Source organism: Narcine bancroftii, chromosome 8 (genome assembly GCF_036971445.1).
Source record: "Narcine bancroftii isolate sNarBan1 chromosome 8, sNarBan1.hap1, whole genome shotgun sequence".
Classification (NCBI taxonomy): Eukaryota; Metazoa; Chordata; class Chondrichthyes; order Torpediniformes; family Narcinidae; genus Narcine; species Narcine bancroftii.
In genome coordinates this window covers 27073309-27094780 of record NC_091476.1, presented here as the reverse complement: position 1 = coordinate 27094780, position 21472 = coordinate 27073309, and the positions used below count along the sequence as shown (strand labels likewise).

At 38.9% G+C, this 21472-nt stretch overlaps 1 protein-coding gene across 1 annotated transcript in view; it reads left to right on the top strand.

Annotated features, from left to right (window-relative positions):
* The window catches only part of mpp1 (MAGUK p55 scaffold protein 1), a 57027-nt gene extending 35663 nt beyond the window's left edge, over window positions 1-21364 (top strand). The window contains exons 3-12 of the mRNA XM_069893330.1: window positions 231-309; window positions 1789-1874; window positions 2710-2778; window positions 4470-4663; window positions 10703-10812; window positions 12902-12982; window positions 14762-14842; window positions 15963-16168; window positions 18612-18695; window positions 20507-21364. Of these exons, the coding sequence (XP_069749431.1) occupies window positions 231-309; window positions 1789-1874; window positions 2710-2778; window positions 4470-4663; window positions 10703-10812; window positions 12902-12982; window positions 14762-14842; window positions 15963-16168; window positions 18612-18695; window positions 20507-20683 (1167 nt within the window). The 3' untranslated portion in view covers window positions 20684-21364. The remainder of the gene's footprint in view (window positions 1-230; window positions 310-1788; window positions 1875-2709; window positions 2779-4469; window positions 4664-10702; window positions 10813-12901; window positions 12983-14761; window positions 14843-15962; window positions 16169-18611; window positions 18696-20506) is intronic.
* Window positions 21365-21472: the final 108 nt, after the last annotated feature.

Here is a 21472-nt window from a genome sequence, read left to right as displayed (position 1 = left end):
GTTTGTACATTCTCCCTGTGTTTGTGTGGGTTTCTCCAGGTGTTCCAGTTTCCTTCCACATTCCAAAGATATACGGGGTTTGTAGGTTAATTGGTCACATCGATATATTTGAGCGGCGCGGGATTGTAGGCCGGAAGGGCCTGTTACCACGCTGCATCTCTAAATTTAATTTTTTTTAAAAATTCATGCAAGTGTCATTTGGAGACATAGTTAACTTTTTGTATCCACAGGGAATTACTCTGAAACTGAATGACAAAGGACGTTGTGTCATTGGAAGGATTCTGCATGGAGGGATGATTCATAGGCAAGGTGCGAAATCCTCAAAGCTTCTGCCATTCTATCGTCCCACTTATACTCTCATTGCATCATGAGTCACCTGATATAAGCTAAAAAGAATCTTTCAAACTTCATTCCCTTTTCCCTCCCCACATTTTGCCTCTTACTAAATGAGCAAGCAACAGATGAACATTTGAACCAGGAGTGGAAATGGGTCATTTTTAAGATTATGGCTCCTTCTGCTTATAACATCAACTCCATATTTCCATCATTTTTTGCTTATCTAGTATCTATCTACATCTGACTTTTAAAATTTTCAGAGACTCAGCTTCTACTGCCCTTTGAGGAAAAATAATTTCAGACACTTACAGCTGCTTGAGATGAAAGTTTCAATTCTTCTTGGGCTTAAATGAGTGACTCCTGATTCTGGATTGACCCACAACAGGAAACATCCTCTTTATATCCAACTGGTTAAGACCCCCTCCTGGCCTTGTATGTTTTAATATAGTCACCTCTCACTCTGCTAAGTGTCAGCTGTGAGAAGGTAAAGCCTTGGTTATATGTTTTCCCAACCCAAGGAAAGCAAAGGCTAATTGTTACATCCTACGCCTTTACTGCAAAGTTGTTCCACATTCAATTTAAGATATTTGGGATCGTCACAGATCACTGGTTGTCTGAATATACTTGCAAAGTCACTTAAAGATCAATTCCACCAATGAAACTAGATCAAGAACCCACTGTATGCAAGATTCACATGAACAAGACCAATATTGACTTCAACCAGGCGATTGAATGAATGCTTGAAGAGAGAAAAAATTTGCAAGGGTGCCTCTCGGATAGAGTGGGGAATTAACTGTTGTTCCATTAGATTCGATGATCTGAACGGCCTTTCTCATGCAGATTGTTATGATTGATAGACTTGTGATCCTTACTGCAATGGTGTGATAGAGAAAAAATGAACGATACAAAATGGAGATAGGAAATTTCAGATTATAGCAGTCTTTTAATAAAAATATGCATTTCCAGAACTTTGATGTTTTGCATAAATAATTAAATACTGCAATGAGATTGTTTGTGGTAATGTGTGCTTACAGCAATTTTCACACACCAGTTTTAGATTTAGCTCATTTGGTTCCTTCAAAGCTGGATTCAGTCTTTATCCATCATGTTCAGACAGAGTATTCACCAACAGATGAACTGGTCATGTGCATGTTGCTGAACATAGCCCAGCACTCTTAAAATGACAAGTAACCGAAAGACAACCTGTCTCGATGAAGTCTTTTTTTGGTATTGATCCTATCACAGCAGCAGAAAGATGCTAAAGGCTGCATCAAACCCTACATCTTTTGAGGTGATGTGTGGTGGGTGCTCCCTTCACACTTCAGTGACGATTGAAATCTGCATGTCTGCTGCAGTGAGAAAAGAGTCGAAATGCCACTGGCTTATTCATTTGTCAAGTATGTTTCCACTCCCCAGTGAAGTTGAAAATGTATTTCATTTCTGGATTTACAGGCACTCTCCATGTTGGTGATGAAATTCTAGAAATAAATGGGAAAAGTGCTGCAAATCAAACAGTGGAAGAATTGCAACTGCTTCTGGTAAGTACTGAGCTCTACAGGTCTAGACCAGTTCATAAAAAATCCTTAAGCATCAGCCTTTATATTAAATTCCGATGAGCAAAAGACTCCTTTATCTTTTAGCTGAATAGTTATGGGTAAATTGAATTTGAGCAATCCAGACCAACATTTAAGGGAGCTCAGACATACTTTTCATTTATATGCAATTTTTTTTTAGCAGATGTAACAAGCAGCCTAAGAATTAATAACTTTTTCTCCATGACCCTAAATGACACCATCCAAGACAATGCTGTGCATTTGAATGGCACTCTATTTATGACCTTAGACATTAATTCCCTCCACACTGGTGCACAGCGGGAACAGTATGTACCATTTATAGTGCACTGCAGTTGCTCTAACACAAAAGTACAAGGACAGTAGGCATATGGGAATGCTACCCTCTTCCGATTCCCCTTCAGGACATACTCTATCCTCTTTTGGAAATGCATCACTGCCCTTTTGATTCCTGGCTCATTCTAAATCCTGGAACTCCTGGCCTATCAGAACTTTGGAGTATCTTCATCGGAAAAACTGAAAAAGCAACAGTTGAAAAAGGTGAGCCACCTCTTAAGGGTAGTGAAAGGTGGGCAATAAATGCCAGTGAAGCCCAGATTACAAAAAAGAGAATAAAAATAAATTAACAGTTTTCATCAAAATACATCCTGCTTCAATGCACTGGTGGCATCTACACTGGGTAAAAAGGCTTGGATCAAAATATGGAATTTTCAAATGGGTCCATGAAACCATAATGTATGTGCTTATGAGTAAGGTAGCTTTTTACTCATTTGGTTAAATTTCTTCCCTGTTTATATTACAGAAGGAAATGATGGGAACTGTCAATTTGCAGGTTCAGTCCAGCTACCATTGCAACCCTTTGTCTTTTGAGGTGAGTAAGTTTATCACATGCAGTGCTTAAACCTTAACCTATCATCCAAATTTTTCAAATTTAATCTTTCTGTATTTTATTAATAGTAGAAAACTGTATACATCCCATTATTGGAGACCAGGAAGATTTAAGTTTGAGTTTCAGCTAAGAGGGCTTTGAGAACTTCCTAATAGGGGATGCAGGTGCCCAAAGACTGGACATCCATAGTGAAGATGAGTCGATGCAGACCAGGGAATCGGAAATTATACGTTCCATCCTCTCCCACCCAGTGCTCTTCACACTAGCTTCTCTTCTCCACATCCCTAGGCTCGATAAAGGGTTTTGACCATCCTTTTCCTCCCACTGATGCTGCTTGTTCCTCCGGCAAACTGTGTTTAGTCTGAGTGTGAGTTAGGTTGGAAAAAGAATGGAAGGAGCTGCAGAAATTTGTTTTATGTCATTATGTTCTGCTTACAGTACTAGAGCATTGTTAGTCAGTCCTTCTATCAAAGAGGAGATGAATTATGGGCATTAGAGTAAGACATCCCAGTAATTCAATGCTTTTAAGAAAATCCAACTCTAGATTTTTTTCAAAATGAATAAAGTCACTTTCCAGCTGTTAGGACATATGAGCAACCTGCATTCCTTGCTTCTCAGTTTATTATGGTATGCACTTAGAAAGTAAATGGTCGCCTGAATTATTCCTCAGGCCTATTGGAAGCAGAAGTAAAATTTTAATGATACAGGATACCCTTCAATTTGCCATTCAGTAGGTGACTCTACATGCTTGCTAACAAAATAGTTTGTAAATGCAACAGAGTCGAATATTAAGTCTGCTCATTGAGTCACATCATTATCTAAATGATTGAAAAACAATTATGCTTGCTCTTATCTGTCCCTCAAACCCATTTATTTTTCCCAATCTTGATTTCATTCCTTGCACGTGATTTAAATATGAATGATGTTTCCTAATATATATTTTCTGGTTTGCAGTTTGCATATCCCATTGCAAATTTTTCATTCTGATTGGTTGATGAGTCAGGCTATTTTGCCTAATCTTTGACATCAACAGACTTCAAAATGGTTGAAATTTCATTGAAAAAAAGCCAGTAAAATTCTGTCCTCAACTCTTTGTGAGATTAATAATAGAAATTTGTTCTTCAACACTAACAGTGCAAATTGAACTCAAAAAAAATAACATTCAGCTGAAAATTAAAGCTGAGGGGGAATTTGTTTTCCTTGTTCTCTGCATGCTGGCCATATTTAATCAACTCAATACTTTGGTTTAACATGAAAAAGTAAATGTTTAATAATAAATATTAATATCATTAATATTATGATTTTTATCGCTCCAGTTTTGTTAGTCGTAGGTACATAAATGACTTTTCCTCATGTCTTTGCCATTACTTGTAATTTAACAAATGGGATTATTGTGACAAGTTTAATATTTTCTTCATCTGTTATGATGCATCTTAAAATAGAAATCACCTGTCTGTTATCTGAGGAAAGCTGAGCTTGTTTGCACAGAGTGAGAATCGGATCGATTCTTTACGGATCTGTGGGGTTTAGATCTGCCGAAGTTACCATGCAGCTACTTGGGATAATAACCAGGACCTTTATTTACAGGGTTCACAAAGCAGAGTACATGGCCAAGATTAACACTGCTTAGAGGACGATGAGGAAACAAACTAATTGATTATTTATTTTTCCAGATGTACATGCGAGCTCAGTTTGATTATGAGCCAAAGAAGGATGACCTGATCCCTTGTAAGGAAGCTGGATTAAGTTTTGAGACTGGTGACATCATCAAGATAATCAGTAAGGATGACCCCAACTGGTGGCAAGGAACTCTGGAAAATAACAGCAAAACAACTGGACTAATTCCCTCCCCTGAACTGCAGGAATGGTATACTTTGTTCCTTCAAAACCATAAAAGAACAATTAGATGGGAGATTCCAGGGATAGAAATAGAAAAAATATTCTTAAAGAGGAAGTATTTCTTTATTTTCTCATCTTTAATTCTCTCTTTTGCCCTTCTACTTCTTTGCCACTTTTTGCATTTCCATACACTCCTTCCTATGGATTTATATTCCTTATGATTTTTCCGTATTATGATTGAAATCATTGCAACACAGAAGTCCATTGAGTCAATGTCAGCTCTCCGTAGAGAAGGCAATTCTACTTCCCTCACTCTTCATGTCCCTGCAAATTGCTTTCCCCATGCCTATTTAATGCTTTTGCCATGCTTCAAGGCCAATTCAAATCAGCAACTTTTTTTTAAAAAGGGTCTCCTTCTCTCTATTTTGCTCTTTAATGCAAATCTTTGTCTTGTGGTCCGTGTTGATGGGAACATTTTTCCCTAGTTGCCACATCGAAGTTAATTATGAGCATGTAAACCTTTATCAACATTCCTATCAACCTATGCATCTCCAGTCCAACCACAATGCTGAAATTTCTTGCCTCAGAATCATCCTCCATCTTTCTTCATCTTTCATATTCCTTTGAGAACGTGGATCCAGAAATGGGCATGATAGATTCAAGATTATTTTATTGTTATGTAATAAAATAAAAATGTAATATTACACAAAATTTCCTTTCGTCTGCCGTCAGGCAGACAAAGATTCGCCATCAGCAAAAATTGCCCAGCATCCTTTATAGCCAGAGAAAGAAGCAAAAGAGAATCCCCCAGAATCACTGAATGTCCATGGCTTAGACCCCAGCCTTCAGTTCAAACCATCAGCCACAACCCAAGCTCCAGGTGCACATGCCATTTTTTTTTAAAGTGAGAGTTTAGGCTCCCTGAGAGAAAAAATTCACCTCAGTTATTAAATGTCTAGTGTGTTATACTCTGCTCCCAAAGTCGATGGAAATCAATTTTCTAAGTGTGATGTGTCGCAGCACATGTAACTTCGGATTAAGTTCTCATTGAAAAGGAGGATGTCTCCAATGGTTCTTGAGAGTTGATGGAATACTGATGTTTATCTTAAAGGGCTTCGATATAAAGTAACCTATGATGTAGAATAGAAACTTACTGGATGGTGGAGAAAAATTATTTAAAGGATCAATATTTGAATGCAGATTTCATCAATTTAGCTTGTTTTATCTTGAGTTTATTCAGTTAAATTTGATCCAATTGAAGCACTTAAATGCCACCAATGGTAGCGCTATGGTTAAAATTCCCAGACTCACTATCCAGAGATTTAACTTCAAATCCTACTATGGCATCAGTGAAATTTAAATTCAGTTAATACTTTTGTTCAACTAGCCTTCATTGCAATAACAGCAAAACCACTGGATTATTGTTCTGTTTGCAGATGCTCTTCAGGTCAGGAATCTCCCTATCTGTTCTGGCCTGTATGGGTCTCCAGCCCTGTGGTGTGTAATTGACTTTAACATGATCCAGCAATCCATTCATTTGCACCATTATTGCCTATGGTCAGAGAATGAATAAAACTGAATGCACAATTGGCATCCACCTAGGCACTAATATCAGACACGGTTAATCTGCTCCTCACAAATTGAGGTCTAAATTAGGAGAGATGTCTATAGTCGAGGGACAGCTTGACATAAGTATTAATATAGAATACAACTCTTGAGTATATCCCATCCCACCAGCCAGTAGGCCCACCAGGATTGGTGGCACATTGGTATGGAGATTGGAATGAGAGTCCCTGGAGTCCTCTGCATTGATAGCAGACCCTGTAAAAACTTGTGGCATCATATCAAATATGTGACTCCTGTGGAACACTACAAGTTAGCAGCCGGAAAATGCTCCCTTTATTCCCATGCTTTGCCTTCTGCCAGTCAGGTAATTTTATATCCATGCTAGTACCACACCCATAATAGCTTGAGCTCTTATCTTGTTTATCAGCCTCGTGTGTGTGGCACCTTGTCAAAGGCCTTCTGAAAATCCAACAAACAACATCCACTGACTGTCTTTTGCTATACTGCTTGCTATTCCCTTTTTTCTTTTAAAATATTTTTATTGATTTTCAGTAATAATAAATTTGTGCAATAATAAATGTGTTGCAGAAAAAAAGAACTTAAAGCCCTACAAGAACAATCATACATCTGAATTCCCAAAGGACAGCCTTAAATAATAAAAAATGGACATAATAAGATAAAATTGTCAAAACTCCTGGCCTTAAACAAGGATGAAAATTAATATTGATGAAACAAAGTAGCTCACTCTGAAGTGGGATAGCACAGTGCCAAAGTTCTGTATCAACAGTAAACCTAAAGATTATGATTAATAGGCCATGAATGGGCTCCACAGCATTTAGAAACTAATGTTTGAATCATTAATTGTATGCAATTTTTTCCAAGTTTAAACAGGACATTACATCCCTTTGCCCTTGTGCATGAAAAGATGGGGTATTATCTTTCCATTTAATCAAAATAGCACATCTGGCCAGCAACAAAGTTTGTTATTCTCTCAAATAGTTCCAACAGGAAAGATCTGAAGAACTATGTTGACCTGCCTATGTTGTCTTGGGTTTTTGAAGCCACATCCTTCTTCATGGACTCTTGAATCTTGCCAACCACTAAAGAGGCTAATTGACCCAAATTTCCTTTCTTTCGCTTCTCTCCCTTCTTACCGAGTGGAGTGATACGTGCAACTTTCCAGCCTTCTGGAACTATCCCCAACTCTAGCAATCCTCAAAATATCACAATAAATGCATTCACAATCACTTAAGATTATCTCTTCCAATTATCTATCCTCTCCAAGTGACTTATTCACCTTCAGCCCTTTCATCTGAGATTCGGAGAAATTGATTTAAAAGAAGTCAGTGGAATTTAAATATGTCAATGCAAAGATACTTTTCCGGGCATGTGAATCCAAAAGTTGCAGCCCAATCTAAACATTAGATTGAGGCTCCATCAGGAGTGAAAGAAGTGGGGGGGAAAGCCCCAGAATTCTAATATTTATTCACAAGAAATCTATAGTTGATGAATCATACTGAAGATACTGTGAATATTTATGAATACTTTTAAGACATGGGAGCAGAATTAGGCCATTTGATGCATTGAGTCCATCCGACCATTCCATCATAGCTGATGTACTATCATTTCAACCCCATTCTTTTGCATTTTCCAATTAACCCTTGATTCCCTAATCGAGAACATCTCTACCTCAGTCTGAAATCTGCCCAATGACAACGAGCACATCAACAAATTCCATAGATTCACCGCCCTCTGGTGAATTTTTTTTTTCCCTCATGGTGCCTTGTATTGATTGAATGAATAACTATTGTTGGTTTATTTTACATACCTGTGTAACTGCAGCAAGCAAGAAGTTTAATGCATCTGTTCATTATACTCATTATATCATAAACTCTCACTTCATTCTCATCAATTAACATTTTTCAGATTGATGTTAACATATGGATCATTGATAAATAAAAGAGTTGAGGTTCAGATCAGAGTGGAAATATAAGCACTATTAATTTACAACAAAAGTGCTGAAGGAATGAGAGTTCCTCGGTGTGAAGTTACACTGTAAGTGTGTGTATTCATGAACATTTTTCTTGTTCAATTGTTCCAAACACTTATGAGATGTAACAACCTAAGGAATATTTGCTCACAATACAACCTACCTGAAAGCCAACTCCATGCTCCTACCCTCTCAGATTTTACCAGAATCACTTTGTAGGAAATTAATAACAAATAGCCCATAATTTTCTGTCCATTAAAATTAATTAGTGTTGTGTTCGTAAAAGCACCTAATTGGCTCAATTGTGTTTTAACTGCAACCCTTGTAGCTTGATATTACTTGTGAAACTAAACATATTAGGTTAAAAGGAGGGGCAAAAGGTTTGAGAAAGCCGTGGTTTTCAAGGAATATTGGAAACTTGGTTCGAAGAAAAAGGGAGGCGTACATTAGATATAAGAAGCATGGAGTTAAGGAGATGTTTGAAAGATACATTGAATGTAAGAGGAATCTTAAGAGAGGAATTAGGAAAGCTAAAAGAAGGTACGAGAAAACTATGGCAAGCAGGGTGAAAACTAATCCAAAAGAGTTCTACAAATATGTTAATGGTAAGAGGAAAGCTAGAGACAAAATTGGTCCCTTAGAAAATCAGAGTGGAAAACTGTGTGTGGAGCCTAGAGAAATGGGGGAGATATTGAACAGTTTCTTTTCTTCGGTGTTCACTAAGGAGAAGGATATTGGGAGATGTGGGATAAAAAAAGCAAATTGGGTAAATATGGGGAATATAGAGATTACAAAAGGTGTAGTTTTAAGGCTTTTGAAGAATATAAAGGTGGATAAGTCTCCGGGACCAGACGGGATCTTCCCCAGGACATTGAGAGAAGTGAAGGAGGAAATAGCAGAGGCTCTGGCAGTAATTTTCCAAATGTCATTAGATATGGGGATAGTGCCGGAGGATTGGCGCATTGCGCATGTGGTTCCGTTATTTAAAAAGGGTTCAAGGAGGAAGCCTGGCAACTATCGGCCTGTAAGTTTGACATCTGTGGTAGGTAAATTAATGGAGAAAATTCTTAGAGATAGTACTTATAAACATCTGGATAGACAGGGTCTGATCAGGAGCACTCAACATGGATTTGTGGGAGGAAGGTCATGTTTGACCAATCTGATTGAATTTTTTGAAGAGGTGACTAGGAATGTGGATGAGGGTAGCGCAGTGGATGTTGTCTATATGGACTTCAGTAAGGCCTTCGATAAGGTACCACATGGAAGGTTAGTTAGGAAGGTGCAGTCTTTAGGTATAAATTTTAAGATAGTCAAATGGATTGAACATTGGCTGAAAGGGAGAGGCCAGAGAGTGGTAGTGGATAATTGTCTGTCAAGTTGGAGGCCGGTGACCAGTGGTGTGCCTCAAGGATCTGTATTGGGCCCATTGTTGTTCGTTATATACATTAATGATCTAGATGATGGGGTGGTGAATTGGATTAGTAAATATGCAGACGATACTAAGATAGGTGGAATAGTGGATAATGAAGAAGGTTTTCAAGGATTGCAGAGGGATTTGGGCTGCTTAGAAAAGTGGGCTGAAAAATGTCAGATGGAATTTAATGCTGATAAGTGTGAGGTGCTTCATTTTGGTAAGAAGAATCAGAATAGGACATATGTAGTAAATGGGAGAGCATTGAGGAATACAGAAGAGCAGAAAGATTTAGGAGTAATGGTACATCGTTCCCTGAAGGTAGAAACTCACGTGAATAGGGTGGTGAAGAAGGCTTTTAGTATGCTGGCCTTTATCAATCATTGCATGGAATATAGGAGTTGAGAGGTGATGTTGAGATTGTATAAGACGTTGGTGCGGCCTAATTTGGAGTTCTGTGTGCAGTTCTGGTCGCCTAATTATAGGAAGGATATAAACAGAGTGGAGAGAGTGCAGAGAAGGTTTACCAGAATGTTGCCTGGGTTTAAGCATCTGGAGTATGGGGAGAGATTGGACAGATTGGGTCTTTATTCTTTGGAGCGTAGAAGGTTGAGAGGGGATTTGATAGAAGTATTTAAGATTATGAAAGGGATAGACAGAATGGATGTGGATAGACTATTTCCGTTAAGAGGAGGAAAGATTAAAACAAGAGGACATGAGTTAAGAATTAAAGGGCAGAGGTTTAGAGGTAACATGAGGGGGAACTTCTTTACTCAGAGAGTGGTAGCTGTGTGGAATCATCTTCCGGGAGAAATAGTGGCGGCGGAGTCAATTGTATTATTTAAGAAAAGGTTGGACAGGTATATGGATGAGAAGAAGATGGAGGGTTATGGGCATTGTGCAGGGAGGTGGGACTAGAAAGGGGTGTTTGGTTTGGTGCGGACTAGAAGGGCCTAATGGCCTGTTTCCGTGCTGTAATTGTTATGTTATGTTATGTTAAAATCACCACAGAGGAAGGTTGCAGGACACTCTCTCAGAAATGACAGATTCCAAAGTTACATATTTAAGTGGAAATTCCTTCTTGATCTGCATTGTTACAGGCGTGTGGCCAATCGGCAGACAGCTAATCAAGATGTGACATCAGGATGTGGCGTATTTGGAAAGAAGAAAAAGCAATGCAAAGACAAGTATCTGGCCAAGCATAGTGCAAGTATGACCTTTATCACTGTTCATGTCCTATTTCTCATTAATGTTTGGGGTACACAGGGAATGCCACCTGTCTATTGGTGTGAGGAATCTAAAGATAATAATTGTAAAAGATGTAAACTTATCCAGACAGTTTCATTTTATAGCGCTGAAGAAGGGCTCATGCCCGAAATATTTTTTGTATATCTTTAACCCTTATAGACGCTGCGTGATCTGCTTAGTTCCTCCAGAATTTTTGTATTTTTTTTTAACTACAATCACTGCATCCACACACTCCAATCACATTTTACTGTGATGTCTGAAGCCACATCATCAAGTCTATATCCTAAAGCAATAGGGTGCAAAGCTAAAAAGTTTAATTGCTACACTTTAATATTATTGCCAAAACCAGGCCATTGTCTGAGATTGTAAATGAGATACTCTGTATAGATAGAACAGAACAGTACAAACAGGATCAGACCTTCAGCCTGCAATATCTATGCCGAATATGATGCCAAATTAAATTCTATCTCTGTAGTTTGTACCTGAAACCTATCCTGCATATTCATGTGTCAATCTAGAAGCCTCTTAAATGCTCCCACCACTAGCTTGGCAGCCTGTTCCTGGTATCAACCACACAAGGTGTAAAAACTTGCTCCGTACATATCCTTTAAGCATCTCTCATCTCTCCCTCTACTTAGATGCATGGCCTCTAGTATTTGACGAATTTTACTGCATGTGAGAAAAATATATATTGTCTACGCACATAGTGGTTAGCACAATGCCTTTATAGCACCAGTGATCAGGGCCAGACCAGGTTTGAATCCCATGCTGTCTGTAAGGAGTCTGTACATTCTCCCTGTTTCCTCTCACTGTTCAAAATGTAACAGGGGTGTAGGCTAATGGAGTGTAAATTGGACGGCACTGACTTATGAGCTGAAATGGCCTGCTATCACGCGGTATGTTTAAATTTAAAATTAACCCTACTCTTGCTTTAATAACTTCAATAATTTCTATCAGATCTCCTCTGATGCTCAGAGAAAACAACGCAAGATGTCCAACCTCCCTTTACAGCTCACGCCCTCTAATTCAGGCAGCCTAGTGGTGAACCTCTTTTGTGACCTCTCCAATGCCTCCCTATCCTTCTTGTAATGGAGTAACCAAAACTGCATACAGTTCTCCCAAATGCAGCCTATTTGAATCTTAATTAAATTTAGACATTTAGCACAGTAACAGGCCCTTCTGGGTCACGAATCCTTGCTGCCCAAATATGCCAATTAACCTACAAGCCCTGTAGGTTTTTTGAAGGGTAGGAGGAAACTGGAACACCCAGAGGAAACCCACAAAGACACAGGGAGAATGTACAAACTTCTTAAAGACAGTGCTAGACTCAAATACAGGAAGCTAGTGCTATAACAGTGTTTTGCTAGCGCTTTTCCCAAATTATCCCCATGACAGAGACTGCTTCAACCTCTGGAAGAATGTTCATTCGATCTCAGGATCATTTCATCTATAATCTTCATCCATGACTTTCAAAATTTATAAACAATTAATTCTATTGCTCCATTGGCCGACTTTCCCTTTTCCACAAACAATAAGTTCATTCAAGATTCTCACTTTGGTAATTTCTCAGTTTGAAACCTCTCGATAGCTTAGTCTATGCTTGTAACTTCTCTCAGCCCTACACACCCTCCAAGTTCTATATGTCCTTATAATCCTGCCATCTGTGCATCCCTGATATGTGCATGCCTAAACTCGAGGAATTTTATTTCCCTAAACATTTCCACATCGTTTTCCAACTAAATATTTAATTTTTAGAGCAGGATTTTGATCAACTGCCCTAATATCTCTCAGCAACCTGATGACACAGGAAATTTTACATTTTGTTAAATAAAAAGCACACGTGGATATTATGAAGTCTGTGTTGCCCTGACATATTATTGCTATGTAGACCTAGCAATAGGTAGGTCCTGCTATGTGAACAAAGATTTTCTGATCCACTCCAAGCTGATATCACAATACCTCAGTACTTTGCTTCCACTTTGATATAATGCAGTAGAACTGTCAATCACTCTCATCATTTTAGTACAAACTTATGGCTGTTGTTTCTCCAGTCTTTGATCGCCTGGACCTAGTCTCATATGAAGAGGTTGTACAACTCCCTGCATTCAACAGAAAGACTTTGGTGCTTCTTGGTAAGCATTGCTGTTTGACAATGACTTCTTAGTATCACATCACACTGTTTCCCATTTCAAAGTTTAGATTTATTGTTGGAGTACATACATGTCATCACATAATATAACCCTGAGATTCTTTTACCTCCGGGCGAGGCAGAATTACCACTTATTAGTAGTGCAAAAATAAACTGTAATCAAGAAGATATGCACACATAAAAAAACAAATAAAGAAATGTAACCTTACTGTGCAATACAGAGGGGGGGAAAAAAATCAATGAAGTGCAAGAGTCCTTAAATGAGTCCCTGATTGAGTTTATTGTTGAGGAGTCTGATGATGGAGGGGGAGCAACTGTTCCTGAACCAGGTAGTATGAATCTTGAGGCACCCAGACCTCTTTCCTGATGGCAGCAGTGAGAACAGAGCGTGTGCTGGGTGGCGTGGATCCTTGATGATCTCCGACAGCAGCTTTCCCTGTAGATGGTCTCGATGGTGCTGAGGATTTTGCCTGTGATGTCCTGGGCTGCATCCGTTATCTTTTGCAGGACTTTCCACTCGAGGGTATTGGTGTCCCCATATCAGACCATAATGCAGCTGGTCAGCACAACTTTCACTATACATCTGTAGAAATTTGCCAGAGTTTCCAATGTCATCCCAATCCTCCACAAACTCCTGTATAATTAGAGGCACTGACATGCTTTGTGCCATTAGTGTTGGATCGATTCTTTACGGATCTGTGGGGTTTAGATCTGCCGAAGTTACCATGCACTATTAAAAGCATTAAATAGTGTTGGGTCCAGGAAAGATTTGCTGAGATAGTCACTCCCAATAACTTAAATTTGAACACCCTCTCCATCTCTGATCCCTAATGATCCCTGGATCGTACACCTCTTGTTTACCCTTCCTGAAGTCAACAACCAGCTCCTTGGTGTTTGTGCCAGGCTATTGTTGGTGCACCATTCAACCAAGTTTTCAGTCTCTCTCCTGTGTGCTGACTCATTACCCTTTTTCAAGCAAACCACTATTATAAGGTATCATCAACAAATTTGTAAATGGTGTTGTAGATTAAGCCACACAATCCTAGGTGAAAAATGAGTAGAGCAGGGGGCCAAGAACACAGTCTTGTGGTACTCCAGTACTGCTGGAGATTGTGGAGGAAATGCTCTTACCAGTCCTCACTGATTGTGGTCTGGAGGTTAATGATCCAATTATACAGTGCAGTGTTGAGGGCCAGGTCTTGGAGTTTGCTGATCAATTTTGAGGGAATGATGGTACTGAATGCCAAATTGCAGCCGATGAAGAGCATGCATCCATTTTTGCCATCCAGGTGTGCCAAGATTTTGTGTAGAGCCAATGCGATGGTTTCCGCCGTAGACCTGTTGCTATGATAGGCAAATTTGAACTGATCCATGTTTCTGCTCAGACAGGAGCTGATATGCTTCAAAGCCAGCCTTTCAAAACACTGTTGATGTAAGTGCCACTTGTCAATAATCATTTAGGCAGGTTATTTATTCTAATAGATTACCAAACTTCTTTCAAATATTAAATGCAGCTTTATCTGATAGGAACAATTCAACAAAAAAAATCTAGACCAGCGTACCAGAATCTAGACCAGAATCCCCACCTTCAGTGGATGGAAGGTGTGCAATCCTTGTAATGTGTGCAGCTCCCCCAACACAATCTTTTCGTGGAAAAGGTGCTCTGAAACAAAATCTTAACCTCAAGATGAATAAAAGCCTGCTATGATGTATCATCTTTCCTAATGCTCACATGCTGAAATGCATTTCCTTTTATTTTCAGGTGCCAGTGGAGTTGGGCGAAGTCATATCAAAAATGCTCTGATTACTAAACACGCAGACAAGTTTGCGTATCCAATACCACGTAAGTGCCATGCAGGGGACTGCAGGATAATTAATCAGCTTTGTTGCTGTTGGAATGAATGAAGTTTATTTTCATTGCCTATTGTGAAGAATAATGCTTTCTTTGACAGAAATTCCTCTTGTCTCCATTCAAATATATTTTATTCTTGTCTCATTGATTTCTTTGCTTTTTTTCAAATTTTGTTAGGAGATACATAGACTCTATCTCCTTGTGTTTGTGTGGGGTTTCCCTATGTGTACCGGGGGGGTTTAGGTCAATCAGGCGGCCAGGCTCATGGGCTGAAAAGGCCTGTTAGTGTGGTGTATGCCTAATTTTTTTTTTTAATTAACTGTTTTTCTCATTCTCAGACTGTGCAGAGACCATCAACGGTCAAAATAAACGCAGGAGCTGTAGGGTATCCCATCATGAGGGTTGAAATAGTTAAATCTACTTCAGCAATGATGCTTCATGCAAGATTAAGCAGTTTAACATTCATGAGTACACCTTTTGCCATGACAGTTAAAATCTATGCTTTTGTGGGGTGGAGTTTTATTCCTTCATTGTGAAATTTCTCAATGTCCAGCTGTATGAGTTATTTTACTGCAGAATGAATCTGTATTCAATTTGAGGAACTTTTAATTCAAATTCCTTTACAGACTCAACAGGCAATAAATTCCTAGGGACAGATTCAATTTCTAGTGGGTTAAGCAAGATTAGACATGAAATCTATAAAGCCTGTGAGGGAATACATCTTTACAGAACTCCTGTCATATTGGAAACAAATCAGTTCTGCTTTCAAGAACATTTGATATAATCACAGATAACTACAAATCCATTAGTTGAGCAGAATAACCTCTTTCATCCATGCCTTGTGTCCTGAGATTACATTATGGGAGGAATGGCATTGCTCCTATATTCTCACTAACCCAATTGCAGTCACAAGAACACAATGTTAGGAATGCTAATATAAAATTCAAAGTTGCTAGTTTCCTACAAAGCAAATCAGTATTTCACAGAGTTAATTGATAAAATTATAACCTGAGTTCTAGAAACAGCAGAAATTATTGTTTTGCTACTCGCAATCTACACCCATCTCTGCTTCCAAAGTATGAACCTACTACTATCTTTTCCCCTTTACTAGATACCTCAAGATCACCAAAAGAAAATGAAGAAGATGGAAAGAGCTACTACTTTATTTCCAATGAAGACATGGTGAAGAACATTACCTCTAATGAATTCCTGGAGTATGGAAGCTTCCAAGGGGCCATGTTTGGAACAAAACTGGAGACAATCCGTAAGATCAATGAAGGACTTGGCAAAATTGCAGTGGTGGATATTGAGCCCCAGGTATGCCTCAGTGATTTAACTCAGTCATACCAGAAGATATTTCACTGGCACAAATATTCTCTTTGAGTAGTAGTGGATATGAATTGTTTTGACACCAATGATCTGTGCATAATAGATTACAATGGTAGTTAAGAACAACTGATTGTATGGTGCAAGCCACTTTTTCCTGTGGATCTTGTTTCCAGAAACAAGAGTATTTTATTCTCATTCAATCCCCTCTTAAGTATGAGCTACATGACTGGAACATTGATCATTGTACCAATCTGATGTGAAAGTTGAGAGAATTCAGGAAGTTAAATCCATTACTATCCCCCACCACCAGCTTGCCATTTACATGGGATATCCATACATCAGATCTTTATCTTCAATTTTCCAGGATTTGATTAATGTTTCAATGTGCCAGTTTGCTATCGTTGTATTATCTATGTATATAATATAGGCCTAAGTTCACTCTAACAGCAAAATTAATGTAACAGGAATAAAATAGTCTGATGGCACTGACATACATTGCAACTTTAAAGAGCCACATGGTTAGTATAGCAGTTAGCGCAACTCCGTTACAGCACCAGGGTTCAAATCTCATCCTGCCTGAAAGGAGTTTGTACATTCTCCATGTATCTGTGTGGGTTTTCTCTGAGTTCTCTGGTTTCCTCCCACCATTCAAAATGTACCGGAGGCTTGTAGATCAACTGGGTATAATTGGACGGTGTGGGCTGAAAGGGCCTGTTAGCGTGCTATGTCTAAAAATAAAAAATATTGTTTTTAATACCTTGATAAAATAAACAATGCCTATGTATGGTATTGAATGGTAATTCTGTAACTTGTACAATTCAAGATTCAATTTATTGTTATAGTAATAAAAGTGTCCTACTACATGAAATTTCTTTTTGCCTGTTGAAAGGCAGACAGATTTGCCACCAGCAGGAATTGCCCAAGTGCCTTACAGTCAGACTTAGTCAGAGAGAAGCAAAAGGGAGGGCCCCCAGAGTCACTGAATGTCTGTAGATTCGCCTCCAGCGTTTCTGCAGCCACACAGTCCAGTCCAAAGCATTGGCAACCTGAGCTCTAGATCGAAACCTAACATGGTCAGGGACTCTCCAGTGCCCTTGGCTCCTCCTCGCATCCCGGTTCCGAGGCACCTGGTACCTCGCCAGCCAGTTTGAGCCAGTCCGTAGCCCAGTGCGAGTCTCCCAACTGTGGTCTCCAGTAGTCCACAGCTTCCCTGGGTTCCTCGCCAGCAGCTTGGTCTCTCAGCTGCAGAGCCACCTCACTGGTTCACCGACACCGTGGGTCGTTTCCTCCTCTTCTCCCTTAGACAATGTGTGATCTTCCCTTCCTTTGTTACCCTGCTCAAGTCCTCCACTTCCCCGGACACTGCAGCCCGCTCTCTTGGGCGCAGATCTGCGGCTATGGGAGTTCAACTAAAACCATCATTGGGTCTCTCAATAGGCCATTCAAAGCCTGTGCGGAGCCAACTGGGTGGATGGACCACACTGGAGCGCTGCATCTCCGCTCCCTTGCTCTCCGTGGGAACGCATCAGCAGCGGCGCTACCATTAGTTCTGAAGATGGCGGTGTTGCCAGAGCCTATTTTCAAGGTCTCATTTCAATTTCTTCTGAAAGATGGCACTTGAACACTCAATGTGGCCCTGAAGCACCAGATTTGATTCTGAGATCTTTGGATTGGGGCTTGACCTATAATCTTCCAATTCTGAGACAAGCCAAATGGAATGTTGCCCTTCATTGCTCGAAAGATGGAGTTTAGGAACTATAACTGTACAGGGTCTCCTTACTTGAGGAAGGATGCACTGGCTTTATGAAGTCTGTTCAGAGGAAGTTTACCGTTGATTTCAGAGATGTGGGGGTTAGCCTATGAGATTGAGTCAACTGGGACGGTACTTGCTGGAATTTAGAATGAGAGGGGATCTTGTAGAAATGTATAAAATTAAGGCATAAATAAGATAGAGGTAGGTAAGTAGGTTTCCATTGATGAGGGAAGCCTAGAACTAGGGGATATAGCCTCAAGATTCAGGGTAGTAGATTTGGGACAGAGATGAGGAGGAACTTTTTTCATACTTCAATAAATATATTTAAGACAAAGATGGAAAAATTTTACCTAGTAAGGGAATTGAGGGATATGGGGAAAAAGCAGGTAGGTGGAGATGAGCCCATCATCAGATCAGCCATGATCTCATTGAATGGCAGAGCAGACTTGATGGGTAGGATGACCTAATTTATTGTGTTCTTGTGCATTTTGAACAAGGAATCAACGATTAATTACTATCCCTTGGCCTTTTTAGAAAATTTTCACATGATTTTTGTAGTGGACCAAATGCTGTCTAAGCTTTGTTATTCTAGAAAAAAAATTGAACGTGAAACTAATGAGTTATTCCATACACAGCAAAGCACTGTCCTAATCCTGCATGTATTGCTTCTATTAACAGGCCCTGAAGATTCTCAGGACAGCAGAGTTTGCACCACTGGTGGTTTTCATTGCTGCTCCCTCTTCGACACAGCCAGGCACTCAGGTATAGATTTTTTTAAAAACTAAAGGTAGTTGAAAAATCTGACTGCTACAGATTAGAAAAGATGAGTATAAACACCTAGAAATGGGTTTACAGGGCCTAAATGAGATGAAGTAATCATCACATATAACCATTTACGGAGCGGAAACAGGCCATGTTGGCCTTTCGAGTCCACACCGGTTCACTGATTTTGTCCGCCCTCTAATGGTTCTTCTTCTTCTTAACCAGGGTCTCAATATCTCTTGAAAACCAAGGTTCCATACACCTTGCATACATCTTACCTGTAATTCAGATCCTTTATATAAAAAAGTTAGACAGAGTTTAATTAAACAGTCCTGAGACATTTTCTCCAAATGAAAATTCTTTTTATAACCTCCCACAGATTTTATGTTAATCAGCACATACACATGTCGAAGAAAATGGAAAAATTTATCCTGTTTATACACAGGTAATTTCTATAGGATGATCTCTACAAGATTAGTCGGGTAAAATATTGAAATGTTCTCCCCCCACATATACCTCCCACCCCCATTGTATATTGGAAATCAAAAACATTGATCAAATTTTGCCCATACAGATTGTGTCATACATTCTGGACGATCGTTAAACTTGATGTCATTACAATGCAGTGTAAAGTTTCAAATAGTAGTGCTTGTAGTACATTTTTCTCTGCACTCCTATTGCAAGTGCAAAGTATATTCTGTACCAAATATAAATGGGGAAAGAGATAACCACTTGCTTCTTTACTAAGATTTATTTTTGATATTTTCAGAAGTGGATGTGTCCATGTTAATAACCTCCATCTCCAAAAAGCTGGGCAGTATAGTAATGTTTATTACCCAAAACCTTCATATTATAATTTTATTGTTACCCCCATCCAATGCCAAGCCCACACACTTTTCCAAAGTTTCCATGTCTTTTCATATTTTGGGAAGTCAAATGTATTTTTGATATGCAAATGAAAACAATGACAGATGATTTACTGTCACCTCAAAATTTAACATTGTAACGGCCATTAGGAGGAAATACAGGTGAATCAAACACTGTCAAGCAGAATAATCCAACTCAAAAATCAGGCTACCAATGTTGCTTGTATATAAATCTAAATCACCTAGTTTTAAACAGTATGTAAAACATGGATAACAATGGTGGAAATGGACAGTAGTTATTTTTACATAGATGGGGAATTAAAGGATATGGGGAAATGGACAGAAGTAATGGTAAATTGGGGGTGGTGTAAGTGCTTTAAACGCTGCCACCTGAACAGCAATTTAAAGGGCCACTTCTACTTCTTCAGGCGCATTCTTAGCACAGAATGCACCTGAAAAAGCCTTTCGTTAGCACATTATTACAGCGGCAGTGACCTGGGTTCACATTCACAGCACAATAATTTTATAATTCTCTGTGTTTGTGTGGGTTTCATCTGGGTGCTCTGGTTTCCTCTCACCTTTCAAAAAATCTTATGGTGTATTCAGGTAACGGTCTATGTCTTTAATAAATTGACAATGAGCAGCACACTTAGTAGTTGTTTCAGCGACTGAGTTTGAGTCCTGTGCTGTAAGTTTGATTGTTTTCCCAGTGTACGTTGGTTTTCTTCAGTGCGTAGGTCAATTGGATGTATTAGGACAGCACAGGCTTGTGGGACAAAAGAGCCTGTTACTGTGGTGCAAGTTTAAATTTTTTAGAAAAATTAAAAGTCCTCCCTAGGTTAGTAGAATACTTGACTACCATAACCAGTTATGTAACAGACATGGATCTTTTTTAGCCACGTGAATGAACAGAATTTCAATGTACTTCAATTTTTCCCCCTCCAGGCAGAATCTCTCAAGAAGATCCGAAAAGAATCAGAAGTCCTACAGCAAACCTATGGACATTGGTTTGATCTGACACTGGTCAACAATGAACTGGAAGATACAGTACAAAATCTGGTGGAAGCAATTGAAAGTGCATGTACAACAGCACAATGGGTACCCGTTTCATGGGTCTATTAGTGGACTATAGCAGCAAATGTACTTTTTAAGAATTCATTTAATCCCAAATCAGAATGCAGTTTGGAGCCTCTCATTTCTAACTAAAAACACCCCCACTAGTTTTTTTTTAGAAGAGTTCATTCAATCATTCTCCCAAGCCAAATTTTATGCACTAAATTGACTGTTAACTAGTGGGATATTGTAAGTTAACAGTCCTGTCCAATACAGAACATTTGCTTCATATAACTTCCCCACAACCTATTGTATGTAGCCCTTTATATGTACCTGGCCTGTCATTTTAATTCTTCCCAATACCATTATAGTGAATGACTATCTTATTACAGCTCATTGTGTTTAAAATTGCAGCATTTGCACAAGATAGAGAACAATAAAGCATCACTGTTCCACCAGCAGGTTAAAGAATGGGACATACATTGTTATGTGAATGAATACTCAAACATTCAGAATTATTTAGTAGTCTACATTTGAACTGTAATGGGAAATGGTGCAAGATATATTCTGGCATAACATTTTTTACCAATAGTGCAGCCAAGGTACATATACAAGTCTTGTGATCCAAATCTTCTAGTCAACTGAAAATTATGCAAGGTATTAGGTGCTAAACATTCATACAAGAATATACCATATTATGTAATATTCTCATGGAAATGCTTATTAAATAAAGGCATTTACCTCAGTGAATTTCTGGAATAATTAGCTTTTTGGCTAGTAGCATGCAGTAATTCATAACATTGCAAATATAACTAGCATTTATCAATAATCCATCTTTTATTTAGATGTTCAGTCATT